This window comes from Lampetra fluviatilis, chromosome 51 (assembly GCF_964198595.1).
Source record: "Lampetra fluviatilis chromosome 51, kcLamFluv1.1, whole genome shotgun sequence".
In the NCBI taxonomy this organism is placed as follows: Eukaryota; Metazoa; Chordata; class Hyperoartia; order Petromyzontiformes; family Petromyzontidae; genus Lampetra; species Lampetra fluviatilis.
The window spans coordinates 7211697-7233530 of NC_136325.1; the positions used below are offsets into that span (position 1 = coordinate 7211697).

General features: G+C 51.5%; 2 protein-coding genes across 3 annotated transcripts in view; one reads left to right on the plus strand and one right to left on the minus strand.

The window, feature by feature from the left end:
* Nucleotides 1-10574, plus strand: part of LOC144948897 (von Willebrand factor A domain-containing protein 5A-like) — a 38023-nt gene extending 27449 nt beyond the window's left edge. For both annotated transcript variants that reach the window (XM_078878607.1, XM_078878608.1), the window contains exons 15-21: nt 199-306; nt 3913-3993; nt 4784-4858; nt 5658-5741; nt 7913-8019; nt 8819-8942; nt 10348-10574. In XM_078878607.1, the coding sequence (XP_078734733.1) occupies nt 199-306; nt 3913-3993; nt 4784-4858; nt 5658-5741; nt 7913-8019; nt 8819-8942; nt 10348-10448 (680 nt within the window). In that variant the 3' untranslated portion in view covers nt 10449-10574. The remainder of the gene's footprint in view (nt 1-198; nt 307-3912; nt 3994-4783; nt 4859-5657; nt 5742-7912; nt 8020-8818; nt 8943-10347) is intronic.
* A 2553-nt stretch (nt 10575-13127) lies between these two features.
* Nucleotides 13128-21157, minus strand: LOC144948892 (ras-related protein Rab-20-like). Its single transcript, XM_078878601.1, has 3 exons — nt 20616-21157; nt 20063-20259; nt 13128-16814 (listed from the first exon to the last, which is right to left on the minus strand). Exons 2-3 carry the CDS (start codon nt 20235-20237, stop codon nt 16264-16266), a joined length of 726 nt encoding a protein of 241 aa, XP_078734727.1. The 5' UTR covers nt 20238-20259; nt 20616-21157; the 3' UTR covers nt 13128-16263.
* Between the last annotated feature and the right edge of the window lie 677 nt (nt 21158-21834).

Genomic DNA, 21834 nt, shown 5'->3' on the forward strand with positions numbered 1-21834 from the left:
CGGATGCGACGGCCATCTTGTTTAGTTCATTTAGTTCACGGATCGCAGGGGGAGCGGGCGGCCATCTTGACGGACAGTCGGACGGACGGACGGACACATTAATCTATTGGTGGTCTGGTCCACTTCGTTCCTACCAGTATTAATTACCCTCTCTCCCACCTTTCTCCCCCATCTGTGCATATTTGTTATCTTTTCAAGCCCCCATGGTCTACCACGTTGCCAGGGATGCCCTGCCGGTTGACTTCTCTCACCATCGGCATGGGCCTTGGATGGATTTTGGAGCTCGGTCCAAGAAAACGTCTCAGCGTAAGTGTTGGAATTTGTAACGTCAGTCCGAGCCCTCATTGTTTATCGATGATGATGATGTTGTTCGTACGCCAAATTGACACCGATTGCAAGTCGTCAAGTCTGTACTCTTAGTTTTTTCGGTAAAGTCACGTAGGTAAAAAATGAAATTAAAATTTATAAAAATAAAATAATAAAAATCGCGACGTTTCGGAGGCAACACAAGTCTCCGTCATCAGGTGGGACCGTCACAGCCAGATTTGCTGTATCAAGTGAATCCTTGCAGTCACGAAAGCTTCAAATCTAGAATCATCAAGTCTGCATCAAACACACATCATGCTTATGGTAAAACGTGCAAACGAACATGCTTTCCATCATACAGGTTTTCTGGGTTAGATCGCGTAAATATAAACGTGTCGTTAAACCCGCCGACACAGCCAATTAGTAAGGTTTGTCATGTAAACAAAACATTCCAATTAATTACTAGCGTAGAGAAGCTCCCACGGACGCACTCGGAGACGAAGGTAAGTTATGGGCTTCCGCCAAGAGTTTATTTAAGACTTCACAAATACACATAATAAAAATAAAACATAATAAAATAATTCTCACGACGTTTCGGCCACAACGCAAGCAGCCGTCCTCAGGTGAAGACCAGCGTCAACTTCAGACGCTGTCTCCCCGACAGACCTGGTCTTCACCTGAGGACGACTGCTTGCGTTGTGGCCGAAACGTCGTGAGAATTATTTTATTATGTTTTTTTTTAATTATTTTATTACTTCCCTTCTACGTGACTTTACCGAAAGAACCAAGAAGATGAATCCCTGCAGTCACGAAAGCTTTAAATCGAAATTTCACAAATACACACAAGGGTACACAACTCCCAGGGGCTAGGGGTCCTACTCTGAGTCCTGGTTCCTGCCCGGCTAGCTCCGGTCTCTCTCTCTTTCGTGTCGGATCGTGGACTCTGCCGACTCCACCGACCGGAGGGAGAGCACCTCTATCGCAGAGGTCGCAAACGGGTTTTGATTCCTTACCCGTACCCGGCCGCACCAGGGTTGCAAATGGGTACCCGTACCCGGCCTGGTACGGGTAGCCGTTCCCTACCTGTACCCGTACCCTACCAGAAATGAGTGACAAACGGCTACTCACCAGTGACTCACGGCCTACCCGTACCCGTACCCGGCCGCACCAGGGTCGCAAACGGCTACCCGTACCCGGCCCGAGACGGGTAGCCGGATATCGGGTAGGGTACGGGTATCGGGTACCCGTTTGCGACCTTTGCTCTATCGGCTACCACCGGCTTCTCCCCAGACTCCCTACTCGATCCGTCTCTACCCCTGGATCCCTCTTCACCCTGCTCACTCTACCCGTTCCCACAGTGACCCCGCTATCATCACGCGGTCTCCCTTAAGTACTCCACGAGACATGACGTCATCGAGCCGCCCAGCGCGCGCATGACGTCACGTTCCGTGACGTCACGTTCCGTGACGTCATCGCACTGGACGGCACACGTGACGTCACGTCCCCATTTTACTCCTCTACACTAGTACAGCACACCGGTGTGTTGGAGAATTGGCATGATTTTTTACGTGACAAACCTTACTCATTAATTCTAGATTTGAAGCTTTCGTGACTGCAAGGAATCATATTCTTAGGTTTTTTCGGTAAAGTCACGTAGGTAAAACATCAAAATTAATGAACCTTACTCATTGGCTGTGTCGGGTGGTGGCGGCGGTTATAACGACACGTTTATATTTACGCGATCTAACCCAACAACAAAAAAACTTTGATAATGCGTACTCATACTCATGGGTCTTTAGGTCAAGTCGAGACATCTTCACCTGAAGACGGATTGCTTGTGTTGCGATCGAAACATCGCGATCTATTATTTTTTTTATCTACGTGACTTTACCGAAAGACCCAAGGGTGAATTCCTGCAGTCACGAAAGCTTCAAATCAAGATTTCTCCCGGATAATATTGGTCGCAAAAAAACTACTTGTTAAACAAACGTGTTTTTTTTATAACAACGCGCGCATTGCCTTTTGAAACTGATTGGCCTACACCAGAGACGCAGCCTCCGTTATGGCCTCATCTCTCGACCACCGGTGTTGGACCGGAGAACAACGCAGACAGTCGAACAGCGCCAAGGCAATGCAGATATCATAGTATGAATACCTCGAGTTGAGCAGTTGATATCCCTGGGAGCCTTGTTTGCCAGTATCCTTTTTCATCACCTCTGATTAGCACAGGTTTGCTATATACGGTGCAAAAGAAGTTCAACATACATGTATCTATGTACGTTGAAATTTTTCTAAAATCTCACTGGGTCCTCCCTCCATCAAGTCATGAACAAATAACATTCTTGACGATTTAAAATTTTGATTTAAAGCTTTCGTGACTGCAGGGATTCATATTCTTGGTTCTTTCGGTATAGTCCCGTAGAAGGGAAATAATAAAATAATAAAATAATATTAAATAATAAAATAATATTGTTGGTCGCGTAGAAGGGAAATAATAAAATAACATTTTTATTTCCCTTCTACGTGACTTTACCGAAAGAACCAAGAAGATGAATCCCTGCAGTCACGAAAGCTTTAAATCGAAATTTTAAATAATATTCTTGGTTTCGATTTAAAGCTTTCGTGACTGCAGGGATTCATCTTCTTGGTTCTTTCGGTAAAGTCACGTAGAAGGGAAATAATAAAATATTATTGTATTATTTATATAAAATATTATTGTATTATTTCCCTTCTACGTGACTTTACCGAAAGAACCAAGAATATGAATCCTGACGATGATGCGCCCTGACAAATCGTCGGTATGTTCCACTTTTGACGATGCGGCAAAATCAGAAGGCAAACCTGTCAACCCCTTATCAGTGCCCTACTTTATCACAGACCAATTCAGACCTTATTGGTCACCCCGTGCCTTTATAAATCTCAACGTTGATCCTACAAAGTCCCATCACAAGGGAAAAACACAAACACGTAGACCAAAAATATGCGTTTGTCCCCGTATTGAAACGGCTGTAACGCCGTATGGACCTGAAAACTCAGTTTCCCTGCACAAGAATACTACGGGGTAAGCCGTGTGGGCTGGCGGGTGTGAGAACGCGTCTCTCGACGATGATGCATACATTGTCAGAGTTATGTTTTTTGTTTGCATTATGACTGCAAGTATTGTGGTCTATGCAAACATGACTCCTTGTAAAAAAAGGTGTCAGTTTTGTTGCCAGATAGAAGGGTTAAAAAACAATTATCATATTTTTTACTGGCAAATGAGGTTCCAATGGTGTAAATGCTTACCCCGAGCTCTCATACTCTGATGGTGCATTGTCTTTGAGTTGTGCGCCTTTTGGCGTCATCTGGTCCAACCCATGTGAGACTAGGCTCTAAGGAAAGCTGTCTCGGGTGTGGACCAATCAACTTCAAGGACAGTGCATACATTATCAGAGTTATGTTTTTTGTTTGCATTCCGACTGCAGGTATTGTGGTCTATGCAAACATGACTCCTCGTAAAAAAGGTGTCAGTTTTGTTGCCGGATAGAAGGGTAAAAAAACAATTATCATATTTTTTACTGGCAAATGAGGTTCCAATGACGATGATGAGACACTCTTGCCTTGCAGAGCACCAGCTCCAGGCTGCCGAGTCGGGATATGGCTCCGGTGCATCAACCCGCTCTTCGTCGCCAACGCAAGAAATGTCGAGTAAGCACAAAACCTCCAACGTACGGGGGGGGGGGGGGGGGCCTGCGATACCGCTGCAGTGTCCGTTGTCGCGTGAGATGGTCTCTCATCGTGGGTTGCCCTTGGCTTCGTGGTGAAGCGAAATACAAGACTTGTGATAGTCCCAATGTCGGCAATGGCTGGGTGGGGATACACAGAGGGCATGGCTAGGTGGGTCATACAGAGGGCATGTCTGGGTGGCATATACAGAGGGCATGGCTGGGTGGGGGATATATCGAGGGCATAGCTGGATGGTTTATGCAGAGGGGATGGTTGTGTGGAATATCCAGAGGGAATGGCTGGGTGGGACATACAGAGGGCATGGCTGGGTGGGATATACAGAGGGCATGTCTGGGTGGGATATACAGAGGGCATGTCTGGGTGGGATATACAGAGGGCATGGCTGGGTGGGATATACAGAGGGCATGGCTGGGTGGGATATACAGAGGGCATGGCTCGGTGGGATATACAGAGGGCATGGCTGGGTGGGTCATACAGAGGGCATGTCTGGGTGGCATATACAGAGGGCATGGCTGGGTGGGTCATACAGAGGGCATGGCTGGATGGGTCATACAGAGGGCATGGCTGGGCAGGATATACAGAGGGTTTGGCTGGGTGGGATATACGGGGGGCATGGCTGGGTTTGTCACGATTCGCTGAAATTGGCCACACAGCGGAGCTCATGAGCAGACTATTGGCATTTCTCTGTATATTACGATGAGGGCTTGTGAATTTCCTGACCATGTATATTTGCCGTCTTGTGTTTTCTCAGCTTCCAGTGAGAGGCAATCTCAGCGAAGAAGCCATAGGGTCTTTCAGGCGCAAATCTCCAATATGGCCGTGGAAAGTAAGTGACATCAGAAGCTCGTTTTCGCATTCAAAGTCTCTTTGCGCGGTGCTACACACTGTAATCATTATAATAATAATCAGCCACGATCAATTAAAGTTCTATCCTGATAAGTAAATTGATACTAGATGGGACCTTTTTTTTTCCAGTTTCAAAGTATGATGGTGCATTGTCTTTGCACTGCTCTCATTTGTGGCCAGGTCGCTTCTGAAAAACGAGCTATTCAGTAAAACCGAGTGAGGCCTTACCTGGTAAAATAAAAAGTCTTGTTTTTACTTTATGTCAGTGGGCAAAGCATTTACAATGAGATTCTCACTGCAGAGGCAACGGACAGGTTTGGGTGGTTACACGGTGATGGGCATGCGGAGGTAAAGATGCAATTTTTATTTCATCGAACTTGTATTTCCGTTTAAGAAACGCTTGGAGAACTGTGACACACTGACCACGTGGGTTGGAAAACGTGAGAGCTGTACCTGCATCAAACTTCAACGCCACAACCGTATCACCAGTCGATTCTGTCACTGTACTGGGAATTGATCTCAAGAATGTGCGAGGTAGCAGTGGTCGTAATAGTGACAATAATAGTGAAATGTTGATTCTGCAAACCTATAAATGTTGTGGCTTTGCTCTGCAACACATCGGTGTGCTGTCCTCGTAACGAATTGGCATGTTCAGATTACGTGGCAAACCTTACTAATTGGCTGTGTCGGGTGGCGGCGGGTTTACGGACACATTTATTTATTTACGCGATCTAACCCAAAAAACACCTGTATTTATGGCTGCCAATTCTTCCCTGCAGAGAAATACCGGCAAGGATCGCAGCAAATGTGGCAGACTCCTTCGCGCTCGAACAGCACCACCAGCCCCTACTGCGTCGAGATGAGTGAGTCGCGCAGAGTCGGTGTGTGTCCCGCACTTCTGGTTAGAGTGGTTGGCTACGTACGGTGCGAAAGAAGTTCAACATACGCACGGAGGCGCGCGGGTCGCGCAGGGCAAACGCACGCCACTCGCACGTGGCGCGTGTGTCTGCTTTGGTCACAGTTTGCGAAAAAGTGTTAGGTCATTCATTCTAGATTTGAAGCTTTCGTGACTGCAGGGATTCATGCTCTTAGGTTTTTTCGGTAAAGTCACGTAGGTAAAAAAATAATAATAAAATACAATAATAATAAATCACGACTTGTGTTGCCTCCGAAACGTCGTGATTTATTATTTTATTTTATTATTTGAACATACTCTTAGGTTTTTTCGGTAAAGTCACGTAGATAAAAAATAAAAAATAAATTAATGAAAGTAAAATGAAGAGCTTTACTTGATACAGCGATCGTGCTGTGACGGTTCCACCTGAAGACGGAAGCTTGTGTTGCTTCTGAAACGTCGTGATTTTTATTTTACTTTTATTAATTTTATTTTTTACCTACGTGACTTTACCGAAAAAACTAAGAGTATGTTAAGTCATTCGGTGAACGTTACTAAGTGGTGCTGCACAAAAAGCGAAGATGGGAGGGGGGAGGGAATCAATTTGGCGAGTGATCTTGACGTACATTTTTTAGTTGAAACTAGCTTTACTACTCGGTTTGTTGCATGTTGGGAAGTATGCTAAATATTTCGAACAGACACATATTCACAAATTTCCCTTTTTTATATATATATAGATATAAAATATATACATTTTCAAAAGGTTACAATTGCAGCGAACATTGTGGTTTAACGATTGGTTTAAATCGGCTAAGTGAAGTGATTTATGAAGATCACGAAAGTATCGTGTTTAGCCATGTTGGCCACCGCCTGCCATCGTTTACACCACCAGCTAGCATTGACACTACTCGCTAAACGTTTACAATATTACACCTCCCGCTCGTCTGCCGACCAACTATCTCAACAAAGTTCTGCACCGAGGCTACTTGGTTGTAATAATGAACGACGTGGCTGGCAGGGATGACGTCAAACCCAAGCTGGAATTTTCTCCTTCGTTTTTGTTCTCCCCTTTTTAAAACTCAATTATTTTCCCGCACTTAACCCCGACTCCCCCTCCATGTCCCCCATCACGAACGCCCGTCCCTCTTCCCAACTTCCTCTCACCCATTCATCACCAACCACTTACTGTCACCGTCTGTACCTGTCAACCCCTTATCAGTGCCCTCCCTTATCACAGACCAATTCAGACCTTGTTGGTCACCCCGTGCCCCCTTATGAATCTCAACGTTCATCCTACAAAGTCCCATCACGAGGGAGAAACACAAACAAATAGACAAAAATTTATTTATTTGCCCGTATTGAAATGTCTGTACGCCGTACGGACCTGAAAACTCAATGTCCCGGCACAAGAATACGGGAAAACCGTATCGGTTGACGGGTATGGAATCAAAGTCGCCACGCATTTATTTCACGTCGTAATCATCATATCCATCGCACGCCATCGCCGTTCTTCTCGTCGACGCATCACATCGCACCGTTTCACCGTGCAGTTGCTAAGTTCTCTGTTCAGCGCCTTGGTCAAGGCGCGATATCGATTGAGGGAAGGTTCGCACTCGTTCCACACGAAGCGCCCACCACAAATTAACCACAACACCTCGCTGCTGACCTCGTCAAGGAACATCAACCACTACCATCAGCACGCAAACTCCTCCGGTCAACCTCAAAGCGGCGGCGGCTTTTGACTCTGCCATCGAACAAAGCCGGTGGGTCACCGCATCGCGCGGCGCTTTCAGGCGCGCTTCTGCGGCCGTCTGGAACGCTCTTCCGATATTCGGAAGCCACTGGGAGCCTGCGCAACTTTTGAATCGTCCAGATTGACAAACTCATTTCTTGAGAGCTGCTTGCTGTTGTGTTTAGTTTGTTGTCCTTCCCCCCCCCCCCCGCACCTCCGCTTATCACAGTGCGAAAAGAAATTCAACATGCATAAGACCAGCCGCCAAGACCACGTTCTCAATCTGCCGCGCGTGGTAACGCGACTTCCCCGGCCTTGCCACCCTTTAACCGTGGGCCGTGGTCTTCTGGGACGGCCAAATCCCCCTTCCCTTCCCCCTCCTCTCTGTGTGTTGTACCCAAAACCAGGTCACCTGGTCCATTTGCAGCAGGCGAACGGATCGTGGGAGAGTTTGGAGCAACTGGCTGTCGCGCTCCAGATCCCGATCAAAACCCTTCGGAGTGAGGCTCCGCAGGTGAGAGCCTCGGGCGGTTTCGCTTGTCCCACCGCCCGCCGGGAGAACGGGCAGCGCCGCGAGCAAAGTGTCCGCACGCCCAAAGAGCTGGAGAAGCCTAAAGCTTGAGAAGTGACTGATTGTTGCAGCCGCGGCGATTGGCTGAAACAAAAATAGCGGTGGGGGGGGGGGGGGGGAGGAGGTTGGGGTGACCTGCGTTCCCGCGTCCGCCGCTGGATGGGGGGTGATGGACGGGGCTTTGTGGCGTCATCGGTGATGTGAGCTGCGTCACACTAGGCATGGCTCGCCGGCACCAACGCAACAGGGGGTAGCGGTCGGCCCCAACGCAGCAGGTGTAGGGGCGGTCCCTACGCAGCAGGGGGTAGGGGCGGCCCCTACACAGAAGGGGGTAGTGTCTTCTTGGTTCTTTCGGTAAAGTCACGTAGAAGGGAAGTAATAAAATAATGCACATAAAACACAATAAAATAATTCTCACGACGTTTCGGCCACAACGCAAGCAGCCGTCCTCAGGTGAAGAACAGGTCTGTCGGAAAGACTTTAAATCGAAATTTAAGGGGGTAGTGGTCAGCCCCAACGCAACAGGGGGTGGGAGCCAGCCCCAACGCAGCAGGGTTTAGGGTCTGCCATAACGCAACAGGGGGTGGGAGCCGGCCCCAACGCAACAGGGGTAGGGTCGTCCCTAACACAGCAGGGGGTGGTAGGAGCTCGCCCCAACACGGCGTTATAGCTCATCGTATTTCTCCAGTATAATTAAATGTTCTGATTCGGCCCACGCCTGGGTGGTGTTGTGCGTGAGCAGGGCATGGCGAGCGAAGTGTGGGCCACGGTACTGGCGCTGGTGTGGCTGCAGTACCGCGCTGCCGAGCAAAAGCTCGAGTGGGATCTGCTCTCCAGGAAGGCTTCGCTGTGGCTCGGCCTGCAAGGTAATAGATTCTAGATTTGAAGTTTTCGTGACTGAAAAGATCCACGTATCACAAGATGCTTATCTATCGGCTTAATTCAGCCAATCCCCCCCCCTGCCCAACCCCCCCCCCCCTTCCTCCACGATGCCACGTGCTCTCTCTCCCTTCTCGGCCACTTGGCTGCTCCCCCCTCTAGTATCCCATATAAACATGCGTCTCAGAAATAGCTCTCTTCATACGCTGCAGTGATTTTTCTGGAGCGGCTACCTGATGGCGGAGGCTCGTGTTTCCTTCGAAACGTCGTGATGTTTTAATTTAATTTTCATTGAAATGTATTTAGCTTTTTACCTACGTGACTTTACCGAAAAAAACAGAGCAAGGTAATCGTGAATCGGTGGTAAGGGGCGGCGTCCGTGTGGTGTGCGCGCACGCAAACCGCTGAGGCTCGCTTTGGAATGATCACCCTCGCTCAGAGGTCGCAAACGGGTTTTGATTCCTTACCCGTACCCGGCCGCACCATGGTCGCAAACGGGTACCTGTACCCTACCCGTACCCGGCTGGGTACGGGTATCGGTTACCTGATTGCGACCTCTGGGATGAAGCCATGTTGCAGGCGCGAGTGGGTTTATTCTAGGAACTTGAATTGTGAGAAGAGACAAGACGTTGGGAAATGAGTGACAAACGGTGACTCACCAGTGACTCACGGCCTACCCGTACCCGTACCCGGCCGCACCAGGGGCGCAAACGGGTACGGGTAGCCGGGTATCGGGTAGGGTACGGGTATCGGGTACCCGGTTGCGACCTCTGCCCTCGCTCCACGTTGGCCACATTTAAGTCCCCTCCTCGACTAAACTACAGCAATCTCTCGATTATCCGCGTGCGGTTCATCCGATTTTGCGCATTGATCGCGTACCTGAGATTTTGACGTAAATTAACAACTCGTGGATTATCCCTTAAGCCCAAATTAAGAATCTGTAAGCAGTTATACGACATTGTTATTGTTGGAAATGTGTATTACAAGGCACGTGTTTTAAACCAAACAAAAATATGTTAGCTCCGGTTAATCCGAAATCCACGTGATCGCCTCTACAGTACAGTGGTTGCCAGATCTTTACAACAGTGGGCGGAGTTTGATTGACGTTGATTGGCGTGGCTCTGCTATCATCCACTTAGTGGGCCCAGTCTTCTGCGCGGGAGCAGGAAAGTGTTATCACGGAGCAACTCAATTTTCTTAACTTAAACAACACATTGTCCTGCGGAGGGAGCTGGTAGGAACGTTGGGTTGCTCGGTCAATGGCCAGGGTCAACGGCGGCGTGGTGTATTCCGTAAATGTGCCCGATTTTTGGCATCGGCTCCAGTTGAGAAACAACGCCGGGGCAACTGCTGACGATGGCCACCGATTTGATTTTGTTTTTGTCGTTTCAGGAATTGACATCACCGCCGCGGTCGAGGCTGCCAACAAGGCGCTTGGCTCGTCCGTCAAGCCCTCCGACATTTGCGTGGCGAGAAGCTCATCGATGCAGTGAGAAGATACTCTGAGGCTTTTTCGGTAAAGTCACGTAGGTAAAAAAAAAAATAGAAGTAATAATAGAAATCAAATAATAAATCACGACGTTTCGGAGGCCAACACAAGCTTCCGTCTTCAGGTGGAACCGTGGAACCTGAAGACGGAAGCTTGTGTTGCCTCTGAAACGTCGTGATTTAATATTATTTTATTTCTATTATTACTTAAAAAAAACATTTGTTCCTTTCCTTTCCTACGTGACTTTACCGAAAAAACCTAAGAGTATGAATCCTTGCAGTCACGAAAGCTTCACATCTAGAATCAGTGAGGAGATCTCGGCTCGCAAATGACTTGGCAAAATTCGCGTGGGCACAACGCCGGTGTACTGTAAGATCTGGTCGTCGAGGCTCTGCGGTGTTTTTTGCCATGGTACCAAATGTTTTGTTTATTTTTAAGCAACGCATACGATGTGTGTTGTGGGATGGTTGGTGGCAGAGGTGTGGACTCGAGTCATGTGACTTGGACTCGAGTCAGACTCGAGTCATGAATTTGATGACTTGCGACTCGACTTGGACTTGCATAACAATGACTTTGTCCCACCTATGAGATGTGGACTCGAGTCATGTGACTTGGACTCGAGTCAGACTCGAGTCATGAATTTGATGACTTGCGACTCGACTTGGACTTGCATAACAATGACTTTGTCCCACCTATGAGATGTGGACTCGAGTCATGTGACTTGGACTCGAGTCAGACTCGAGTCATGAATTTGATGACTTGCGACTCGACTTGGACTTGCATAACAATGACTTTGTCTCACCTCTGGTTGGTGGGGGGTGGCAGGGGCGGGGATGTTGGGCAGGTGTGGTGGGGGGAGGTGTTGAGACTCCTGTAAACTGGAAATGGCACTCCCGGCGCTGAGAAATGTCATGGCGAGAAGACTCGAGACAACGTTTATGGGACGTCCCTACGCTGACAATGAGGCGCTGCGTTGAGCTCTCGTTTGTGGTCGGGGTCGCCCGTCATCCCCCTCCGTCCGGGATTCGATTAAACTGAGAAGCACTTTTTCTATCCCACCCCCACACCACCCCTCCCTCGCTCGCCATGAGAATATGGAATTTCCCCAATTGGCTGAGCAGCGAGGTTTGTAAAGTTTTTAAAGGGGAGCACGACCTCGATTGGAAAACGAATTTCTTCAGAACTGCTTCTTGTGTTTAGGTTGTTGACGTCTCCCCCGCACCTCCGATTTTAGCACGGTTGGCTCCGTACGACGTGAAATTATTTAGACATCGTACATAGTCCCAGTTGAGTCGAATGCTGTGCAAGTCACTCCTGTAGCATTCCATTGTGCATATTCCCCCCCTGAATCGGGTTGTGATTTTAGGGTGTGTATTTTTTTTTTTTTAACATTGCTTCTTGTACCAAATACAATATAAAAAACACAAAAAAATTACATTATGAGCTGTAAGTGATCTCAAGTTAATGTCACGGAAGGCCAAATTTAAGCCATCGGAGGGAGGGGAGGGGAGGGAGGAGATGGAGGGGATTTCGTGGGGCGCCCTACCCCTGAATTAGCCCATAAATCTTTGGGCACACCGTTCGTAAAATTTGTACCTCTTCAGTAAGTGGTTATAAAAAACAAAAACTTTTCTTGTTACATTTCAAAGTGATATCCTGCATAGTGGTGAATTGCACTACAGGTTCACTGCTGCTGTGGTTTCTCGATGTTGCTAGTTTTAACTCCTGTACATCGGATGGGGCCCGTATTTGCATCTCGACAAGTGTTGCTCGACATCCGATGTTCATCTTCTTGGTTCTTTCGGTAAAGTCACGTAGAAGGGAAATAATAAAATGATAAAAATAAAACATAATAAAATAATTCTCGGAACGTTTTGGCCACAACGCAAGCAGCCGTCGTGAGAATTATTTTATGATGTTTTATTTTTATTATTTTATTATTTCCCTTCTACGTGACTTTACCGAAAGAACCAAGAAGATGAATCCGATGTTCAGTTGAAATTTGCCGATGGCTACGTACGGCGCGAAATAAGTTCTATGTACGTACTTTTGAAATACAGAAGTTACCATTTAGAATAATTGCGTTTTTAGTTTGCTGCGTCAGGGATGTGAATCTGGTCCTGCGAGTTTATGGCTCCGTTTGTTTCTTCTGTAATTGCATTTCATTAAACTCATCTGCAGCAAATGGGTTCTTTTTCCCCGTCTTCATTCAGTTGCGCGTTTCCTCGCCTACTCTGTGTTAGATCACGGGACCTTTTTGCCACCAGCAAAGTATGAAAAATAACAACTGGTTTGACCTTTTATGCCAATAAAACAGGAGTGTTAAGATGAAACATAATAAAACAATTCTCACGACGTTTCAGCCACAACGCAAGCAGCCGTCCTCGGGTGAAGAACAGGTCTGTCGGGAAGACAGCGGATTGAGTCTTGGGCTCGCTCCACCTTAAACCTTTTTGCAAGGAATCAAGTCTGCATTAAGCACTCCTGATAAAACGTGCAATTGCATTTGCACTGTTCACTTAAAGGCGTTCCCTGGTCTCACACTGGTGAGACGAGGCCATCAAGAAGGCTGCTGTCTCAGGTGAAGGCCAATCCGTTTCAAAGGCAATGCATATAAAGAGGAGTCTGAGAATCGTTCAATCACTTCTTTATTTCTCCAACGCACAGCAACGCTCGTTCCAAAACCAACCCCACCACGCATCCCACAGCCCCTTTTAAACCTCTCCATCTCCGCCCTCGCTCCCAATACGTGTTCACGTCTGGCACGCCTCTGGACCGGGTGACGTTCACTGCACTTTAACCCCTGACCCCCGTCCAGCGTATTCCCGCGCGTGTGATTTGGTGCGTGTTGTCGTGAGAGCGAAGATGTCGCAGATCCCTTACACGTGCATTATCAGAGCATGTTTGTTTACATGTTCAACACAAGTGCTGTGAGTGGTTAATGCAGACTTGATTCCTTGCGCAAAGGTATTTAATTGGTGTTTGAACATCTTAACACCTCTTGTTATATCTTGACTTAAAGCTTTCGTGACTGCAGGAATTCATATTATTGGGTCTTTCGGTAAAGAATATGAATCCCTGCAGTCACGAAAGCTTTGAGTGAAGATTTAACCGCCTCGACGGGGAGGCTTTCCACGCAACTATTAGATCTTTTAACAAATCTTCGAGACAATAATGCTCACCCGATCGAGTCGCTCACATTTCGGAAGAGATGTCGCGACACCAAGGTAATGCCCGATCGCCTTTACGCTCACATCTGCTGCTGTCACTTCTCCCAATGCTAAACTGATCTTGTTCAAGGGCTGGCCAAGCCCTGATCTCGGAGAGAATAAGATTGCTCTTTGATCCTATCTACGTGACTTTACCGAAAGATCCAAGAATATGACCTCCGGTTATATTGCCAGATTCTTGTATTGTTAGATTCTTGGAATTTGTACATATCGGTAAAAAATTGGGAACATGTTTAAGTTCGTACATTTGGGTCATTTTTCACCATGGACAAGTCACCATAGCCATCAACCGACACGGTTTACCCCGTATACTTGTACAGGGAAATTCAGTGTTTAGGTCCATACGGCGTACAGCCGTTTCAATATGGGCAAAAACAAAATTAACCCGTAAAAACAAAGTTTTTCACTCTAAATCCTTTATATGCGTGGCGGCTCGAGTCCTCTCGTCCTCTGGCTTGAGATGGCTGCCACCTATGGGTCAGATGATTGTCTGCCAGCATTAAGCAATTGGTAATTAAATATTATGGGCAGGTTCGCAGTGCAGTGTCGGCCAGAGGTCGCAACCGGGTACCCGATACCCGTACCCTACCCGATACCCGGCTACCCGTACCCGGCCGGGTACGGGTAGCCGTTTGCGACCCTGGTGCGGCCGGGTACGGGTAGACCGTGAGTCACTGGTGAGTCACCGTTTGTCATTCATTTCCCAACGTCTTGTCTCTTTTCACAATTCAAGTTCCTAGAATCAACCCACCCGCGCCTGCAACATGGCTTCATCCCAGAGGTCGCAATCGGGTACCCGATACCCGTACCCGGCCGGGTTCGGGTAGGGTACGGGTACGGCCGTGTACGGGTACCCGTTTGCGACCCTGGTGCGGCCGGGTACGGGGAAGGAATCAAAACCCGTTTGCGACCTCTGGTGTCGGCTACCACTGTGCTATCGCCGCACGCGCACACATCGCAGAACGGTTTCGCAGTTCCTTTATTTCTTTGACCTCGCGTTGTACAGAAGCCAACGTCCACCGCTCGATTGTTACCGGTATGTGTGTGTTTTCGGCCCGGGATCTAACCGAGGCGAGGTGGATCGGCAATTGCTGCATAACTGTAGTCGCTCATAAAACTTCACATTTACGCGGCTACGTGCACGCACGCACGCACGTGGGACATCGTCGAACTCGCTCGTCGCGACCCCCGCGGAACGCCGATTCGTCACCGCGCTCCCCTCTTTCTTTTTTTTAATCTCTCGCTCTCCCTGGAGAAAATTTTGACTCTTAAAAAAAGAAAAACCTTGAAAAATCCAAAAAACCACAAAGCTCTTTCGAGCGAAAGGCCCCCAACGCCGCCTCCCATTCATTCGCACAGCCATTGAGAGCGTCGAACGCTCTCGGCCAATCAAAGCTCCCCCCACCCGCCGCTGCCGCCCCTCCCTTGCGATTCGATCATCACGACTCGTGGTCAAGCACTCGTGGGTACGGTACACAACGTTTACTGTTATAAATAATGATGTTTATTTACTAACAATAATGTTTACCATCCGTTGTTATTATACGCACTATTACCGACACCCCAATGAAGCCATCGCGTGTTGCTCGTGCGCAGGAGCGCTCTTGGGAACGCATCCCTATGGAAGCAATGGTATAACGACCCCCGCTTAGCGCCGTTTCGATTAGCGCTGCTCGCTTCCCCGGCAACGCATCTTGAGAGCGCTGCAGCGAGGTCTTCCTGTGATGATTTCAACTCGTAGCGTGCAATAGTCACTCGCTCTCATAGAAGACGACTCGAGAGCGAGAGAGGACGACTCTGAGAGAAAGACAGGACGGCTAGGGGAGAGAGAGGACGACTCGAGAGAGAGAGAGAGGATAACTCAGAGAGAGGATGAATAAGAGGATGACTCAGAGGATGACTCAGAGAGGACGACAGAGAGAAAGACAGGACGACTAGGGGAGATAGAGGACGACTCGAGAGAGAGAGAGGATAACTCAGAGAGAGGATGACTCAGAGGATGACTCAGAGAGGACGACAGAGAGAAAGAGAGAGCATGACTCGGGGGGGGGGGGAGAGAATGGATGACTCGGAGGCACCAGGAGGAGGAACCACAGGTGATTGGGAAGGCAGCAGCAGCAGCACGGGGTGACAAGGAGCCGTGCCCGCGTCCACCACCACCACCACCGAGTCACCCCACGCCCCTAACGGCCGCGTCTGCGGCGTCTGCGGCCTGGCGGCCCGGCGGGTGGGAGGTTGACTCGGCCCATCATCATCCCAGCATGGTCGATAAAGTAGACACCGCAGAGTTGGGAAAGTCAGTAGCAGTTTGTCCTATGGTTAGACTCATCCGCCGCACCTCCGATTGGCAAGGTTGGCTACGTACGGTGCGAAATAAGTTCAACGTACAACTGGACATCCCCGCCACAGCAATGTGGAACTTCCCTCGCTTATGCTAGCTCCGCAGGGCCGTGACAAGATGGGCACCGATGCTTCGGTGCCGCTCGTTCGAGCAGGAAATCGCTCCGCGTCTTGTTTCTGTATCCACATTCGCCCCAGGCGATTGCGCCGGTCCACCTTCACCCCCACCACCGCCGCCGCCGCCGGCACTCAGGAGCAGGAGCAGCGCCCGCGCTGGCGCTTCCCCGCACCGTCCAGGCGAACCGTGCCGCACGGATCGCGATGCCGCGGCGCGAGCATCTCGAAGACGCCCTCGAACGCCTCGTCCACGCCGCGGCCGCTCTTGGCGCTCGCCACGAAGCAGGCCCGCTCGGCCGCCGGCATCGCCGCCTGCCGCGTCCCGGCGGCACCGGCGGCGCTCCCCGCCACGGTGTCGCGGTAGCGGAGGATGCGGCCGTAAAACTCGCGAGCGTCCTCCTCCGTCACTTCCCGTGGGCGCCGTTCCGTCTCCTCCCCGTGCGCCGCCGGCGCCCCGAGGCGGCTCTCGTCGCTCCGGGGCGATGGCGACGGCGGCGGCGACAGGAGGTCAGCCTTGTTGCCGACGAGAGTGAAGATGCAGTCGGCGTCGGCCGAGTCGGCCAGGCCCAGGAAGCGCTCCTCGAGCGCGGCGAAGGTGGCGCGGCTCGTCACGTCGTACACCAGCAGCACCGCGCGCGCCCCGCGGCAGAACATGGAGCCCAGCCCGTGGAACCGCTCCTTGCCTGCGGTGTCGGGGTGTCACGGTGGGGTCGGGGTGAGGTCGCAGTGGGGTAAGGGTGGGGTCGCAGTGGGGTCAGGGTGAGGTTACAGTGGGGTTATGGGAGGTCAGGGTGAGGTCGCAGTGGTGTCAGGGTAGGGTTACAGTGGGATTATGGGGGGTCAGGGTAGGGTTACAGTGGGGTTATGGGAGGTCAGGGTGGGGTAACAGTGGGGTTATGGGAGGTCAGGGTGGGGTTACAGTGGGGTTATGGGAGGTCAGGGTGGGGTTACAGTGGGGTTATGGGAGGTCAGGGTGGGGTTACAGTGGGGTTATGGGAGGTTAGGGTGTGGTTACAGTGGGGTTATAGGAGGTCAGGGTGGGGTTACAGTGGGGTTATGGGAGGTCAGGGTGGGGTCACCATGGGGTCAAGTTAAGGTCACATTGGGGTCAGGTTGGGGGCAGAACGGGGTTAGGGAGGGGTCACGGCGGGGTTCAATGCAAGGAGGAGGAAGAGGAGGTGCGGGTTCACCGAGGTTGTGGAGATAACGCTGCACAGGCCCCGGGCGTGTCCGAGCAAAACAGCGGGGAGACCAAAGTGCAGACAGGGAGGGATTCGGGAACAAACTCCAAGCGACCGTTGCGCAACGGGCAGTTGTTGTTTTTTCTTATCCCGTCTCTCCGACACCCGGCCAAACAAGCGCTGCACTGCACACCAAGTCGACTCACCACGTGCTCGCTGGTTCCCCCGGGTCACAGAGCCTGGTGCTGGTGATGGTGGTGGTGATGGTGGTGATGGTGGTGGTGATGGTGGTGGTGATGGTGGTGATGGTGGAGGTGATGGTGGTGATGGTGGTGGTGATGGTGGTGGTGATGGTGGTGATGGTGGAGGTGATGGTGGTGATGGTGGTGGTGATGGTGGTGATGGTGGAGGTGATGGTGGTGATGGTGGTGGTGATGGTGGAGGTGATGGTGGTGGTGATGGTGGTGATGGTGGAGGTGATGGTGGAGGTGATGGTGGTGATGGTGGAGGTGATGGTGGTGATGGTGGTGGTGATGGTGGTGGTGATGGTGGTGATGGTGGAGGTGATGGTGGTGATGGTGGTGGTGATGGTGGAGGTGATGGTGGTGGTGATGGTGGTGATGGTGGAGGTGATGGTGGAGGTGATGGTGGAGGTGATGGTGGTGCTGGTGGTGGTGATGGTGGAGGTGATGGTGGTGATGGTGGTGGTGATGGTGGAGGTGATGGTGGTGGTGATGGTGGTGATGGTGGTGGTGATGGTGGAGGTGATGGTAGTGATGGTGGTGGTGATGGTGGTGGTGATGGTGGTGATGGTGGAGGTGATGGTGCAGGTGATGGTGGGGATGGTGGAGGTGATGGTGGTGCTGGTGGTGGTGATGGTGGTGATGGTGGAGGTGATGGTGGTGCTGGTGGTGGTGATGGTGGTGATGGTGGAGGTGATGGTGGTGATGGTGGTGATGGTGGAGGTGATGGTGGTGATGGTGGAGGGGCGGTGTAGCGGTTAGCGCTACGCCGCGCTACGAACCCGGCGACCAGAGTTCGATTCCCGCCCACGGCCAACGACACCGGTGACGATTATCTGAAACGGTCCTGGGCCCCTCCCCTAGGTCGACTCAGCCTCAATAATGAGTAGCCGGTGGCGATGTGTGTAAACATCGGCACCGGGGAGACAAAGGCGACCCACCCCCCTCGTGTGCCGTGCCGGCCTTCAACAGGTGCCACTCACGAACAGCACTTGCCCCGTCAGTTCGTTACAGGCTACACGGGGGATCTTTGTCTTTTGGTGGTGGAAGTGGGAGGAGTCTGTCCACCTTCGCCCGTGACCCCGTCATAAAAAAAAAACACACGAGCAAACGAAATAAATGTGTTTTAGTTGTCACTGCTTGTGTTTGGCTGACCATTCTAGATTTGAAGCTTTCGTGACTGCAAGGATTCATATTCTTAGGTTTTTTCGGTAAAGTCACGTAGGTAAAAAATGTAAATTAAAAATAATAATAGTAAAATAAAACAAATCAAGCAATCTTGCGTGACGGTTCCACCTGAAGACGGAGGCTTGTGTTGCCTCCGAAACGTCGTGATTTTTATTTTTTTATTTTATTTAACTTTTATTATTTTTTATTTTAATTTTTTACCTACGTGACTTTACTGAAAAAACCTAAGAATATGAATCCTTGCAGTCACGAATTATTTTCAATTTTATTTTTTTTACCTACGTGACTTTACCGAAAAAAAACCTAAGAATTTTGCTGACCAATTTACCTTTTTCTTGTGCTTCGTACTACTATTGTACGATTGTTATCGTTTGTTGTCGTAGCGTTCCAACCCGCCACCTGAACGGACATCTGTGCAAAGGAGCTGGATAGTTCATCGGATTCTTGCGGTAGAATAAAATGTTCTGATTATGGTGAAAAAAAAATCTCATTCTGTGGCCAGAGAGTGGAGATTCCACATTCTCACGGTGGTGGACAGTCTCTCCGCAGGCTAGCCACTGTTGACTTGCCACAGGGGTCTGGACCCTGTAACCCTGGCAAGGAGGACGGATCGTCAAACCGTTGCGCGGAATTGAAGGTTGCGCTGATCACGGAACTGTCAGTCGATTTAAATTAAACTAAACAACTTTTTAAAAAATGTCATCAGGTGAAGGCCCACTGAGCTATACAGCTCTTTTTCAGAAGCGACTTGGACACCACGAATGATAGCTCAACGAAGTGGCTTGTCAGCACGTGGAAATGTACAGCAGCCAAACACTCAGAATCAACGCGTGACGTTGATTCTGGAATGTGGAGGGAAAACAACCGTAAGGAGCCCAGAGAAAAATCCACGCGGCCACGGGGAGAGAGGGAGAGACACGCAAAAAACACAGCAGGCAGCGTTAGGGTCGGGATCGAACTCACGACCTCCTGTACACCAGGCGAGGTAGTTAACATCTCATAGCCACCGTGATGATGATGAGAGAGAGACACACACAAACACTCCATATATACAGCAGCAGGCGTCAGGGTCGGGATCGAACTCACGACCTCCTGTATACCAGGCGAGGTAGTTAACATCTCCTAGCCACCGTGATGATGAGAGAGAGAGACACAAAAACTCCAAATATACAGCAGCAGGCGTCAGGGTCGGGATCGAACTCACAACCTCCTGTACACCAGGCGAGGTAGTTAACATCTCACCGTCCCCCCACCCAAGGGTGCCCCCCCCTTGCCCCCCCACCCAGGATGCCCCCCCCGCCCCCACAAGGTGACACGCACCTGCCGTGTCCCACAGGGCCACCGTGTGCCCGGCCCACTCCCGCATGACGAAGGCTCCCCCCACGGTGCTGATGGTGTCCTCGAAGCGGCGCTCCGTGTAGCGCCGCAGCAGCGACGTCTTGCCCACGCTGACCTCTCCCAGGAGGACCACCTTGAAGTCGGGCCGGGTGGACATCGCCCAAGGGACCCCGCGGCGCCTGCGGGGGCGAGCGGCGGAGGATGACGACGAAGGAGTCGCGGCCTCGAACGGCCTGACCCAGCCCCGGCCTCGACCCCCTGACCCAGCCTCGACCCCTGACCCAGCCTCGGCCTCGACCCCTGACCCAGCCTCGACCCCTGACCCAGTCTCGACCCCTGACCCAGCTTCGGCCTCGACCCCTGACCCAGCCTCGACCCCTGACCCAGCCTCGACCCCTGACCCAGCCTCAGCCTCGACCCCTGACCCAGCCTCGACCCCTGACCCAGCCTCGGCCTCGACCAGACTCGCGGCGAGGAGAGGACGAACTCACTACCCCGAGTCGTCACCCCCATACCCTCACCCAGCGCCACTCACCGTATCCTCCTCCTGACCAGCAAGCCGAGTCACGTGGGACAGCCACGCGCCTCTCGCGATCGCCGCTCCCAGCCCGGGCAGCAGCAGCAGCAGCTCCAATCCCTTCAGCAGCGAGAGCTGCCCCTGCTGCCCTTCAGAAGCGAGAGCTTCTCTACAGCCACCACCACCACTGCTGCTGCTGCTGCCTCCTCTTCCTCCTCCTCCTCCTCTCCTCTTCATCCACCACCGCTGTCACCTCCTCTTCCTCCTCTTCCTCGGGGTCTCCTCTTCATCCACCACGACCACCACCACCACCGCTGTCGCCTCCTATTCCTATCCCTGGGGCCCCTGCCCGGGTCGTGCTGCGGTCCCCGTGGCCCCAAGGAGTTTGGTGGCAGCGGCGAGGGGAGCGGTCCCGGAGAGACGGCGGCGACTGCGTCGTCCGCGTGACGGGGCCGAGTGGGCGCGGAGAGGGGGGGGGGCGGAGAGGGGGCAGCGACATTCAGCGGTAGCCCTTCCTCCACCTCTTCCGCGTGCCTCACCCCCGCCCCCCCACCCGCCTAGCCACCCCCACGCACTCAGCCTCACCACACGCAGACCTCACCCATGTCGCACCCAGCCTCACCCCTGTTCACCACACACGCCCTCACCTCACCCCACCCCTATTCAACTCCCACCCAGCCTCACCTCACCTCACCCCTATTCACCCCCACCCAGCCTCACCCTCACCTCACCCCTATTCACCACACCCAGCCTTCACTCTCACCCCACCCCTATGCACTCCCACCCAGCCTCACCCTCACCTCACCTCACCCCTATTCACCACACCCGGCCTCACCCTCACCCCACCCCTATTCACCCCCCCCCCAGCCTCACCAAACCCAGCCTCACCCCTATTCACCACACCCGGCCTCACCCTCACCCCACCCTATTCACCCCCCCCCCCCAGCCTCACCAAACCCAGCCTCACCCCTATTCACCACACCCAGCCCTGACCCTCACCCTCACCCCTATTCACCACACCCAGCCTTCACCCTAACCTCACCTCACCCCAGCCTCACCACACCAGACCTCACCCCTATTCACCACACCCAGCCTTCACCCTAACCTCACCTCACCCCAGCCTCACCACACCAGACCTCACCCCTATTCACCACACCCAGCCTTCACCCTAACCTCACCTCACCCCAGCCTCACCACACCAGACCTCACCCCTATTCACCACACCCAGCCCTGACCC

Excerpts from the sequence above, each read along its gene's own strand:
- LOC144948892 (XM_078878601.1), bottom strand. The coding sequence starts at position 20,237 with ATGTCCACCCGGCCCGACTTCAAGGTGGTCCTCCTGGGAGAGGTCAGC. Across the intron at positions 16,815-20,062 it reads GGCCCTGTGGGACACGGCAG|GCAAGGAGCGGTTCCACGGG; the intron begins GTGCGTGTCACC and ends CCGACACCGCAG.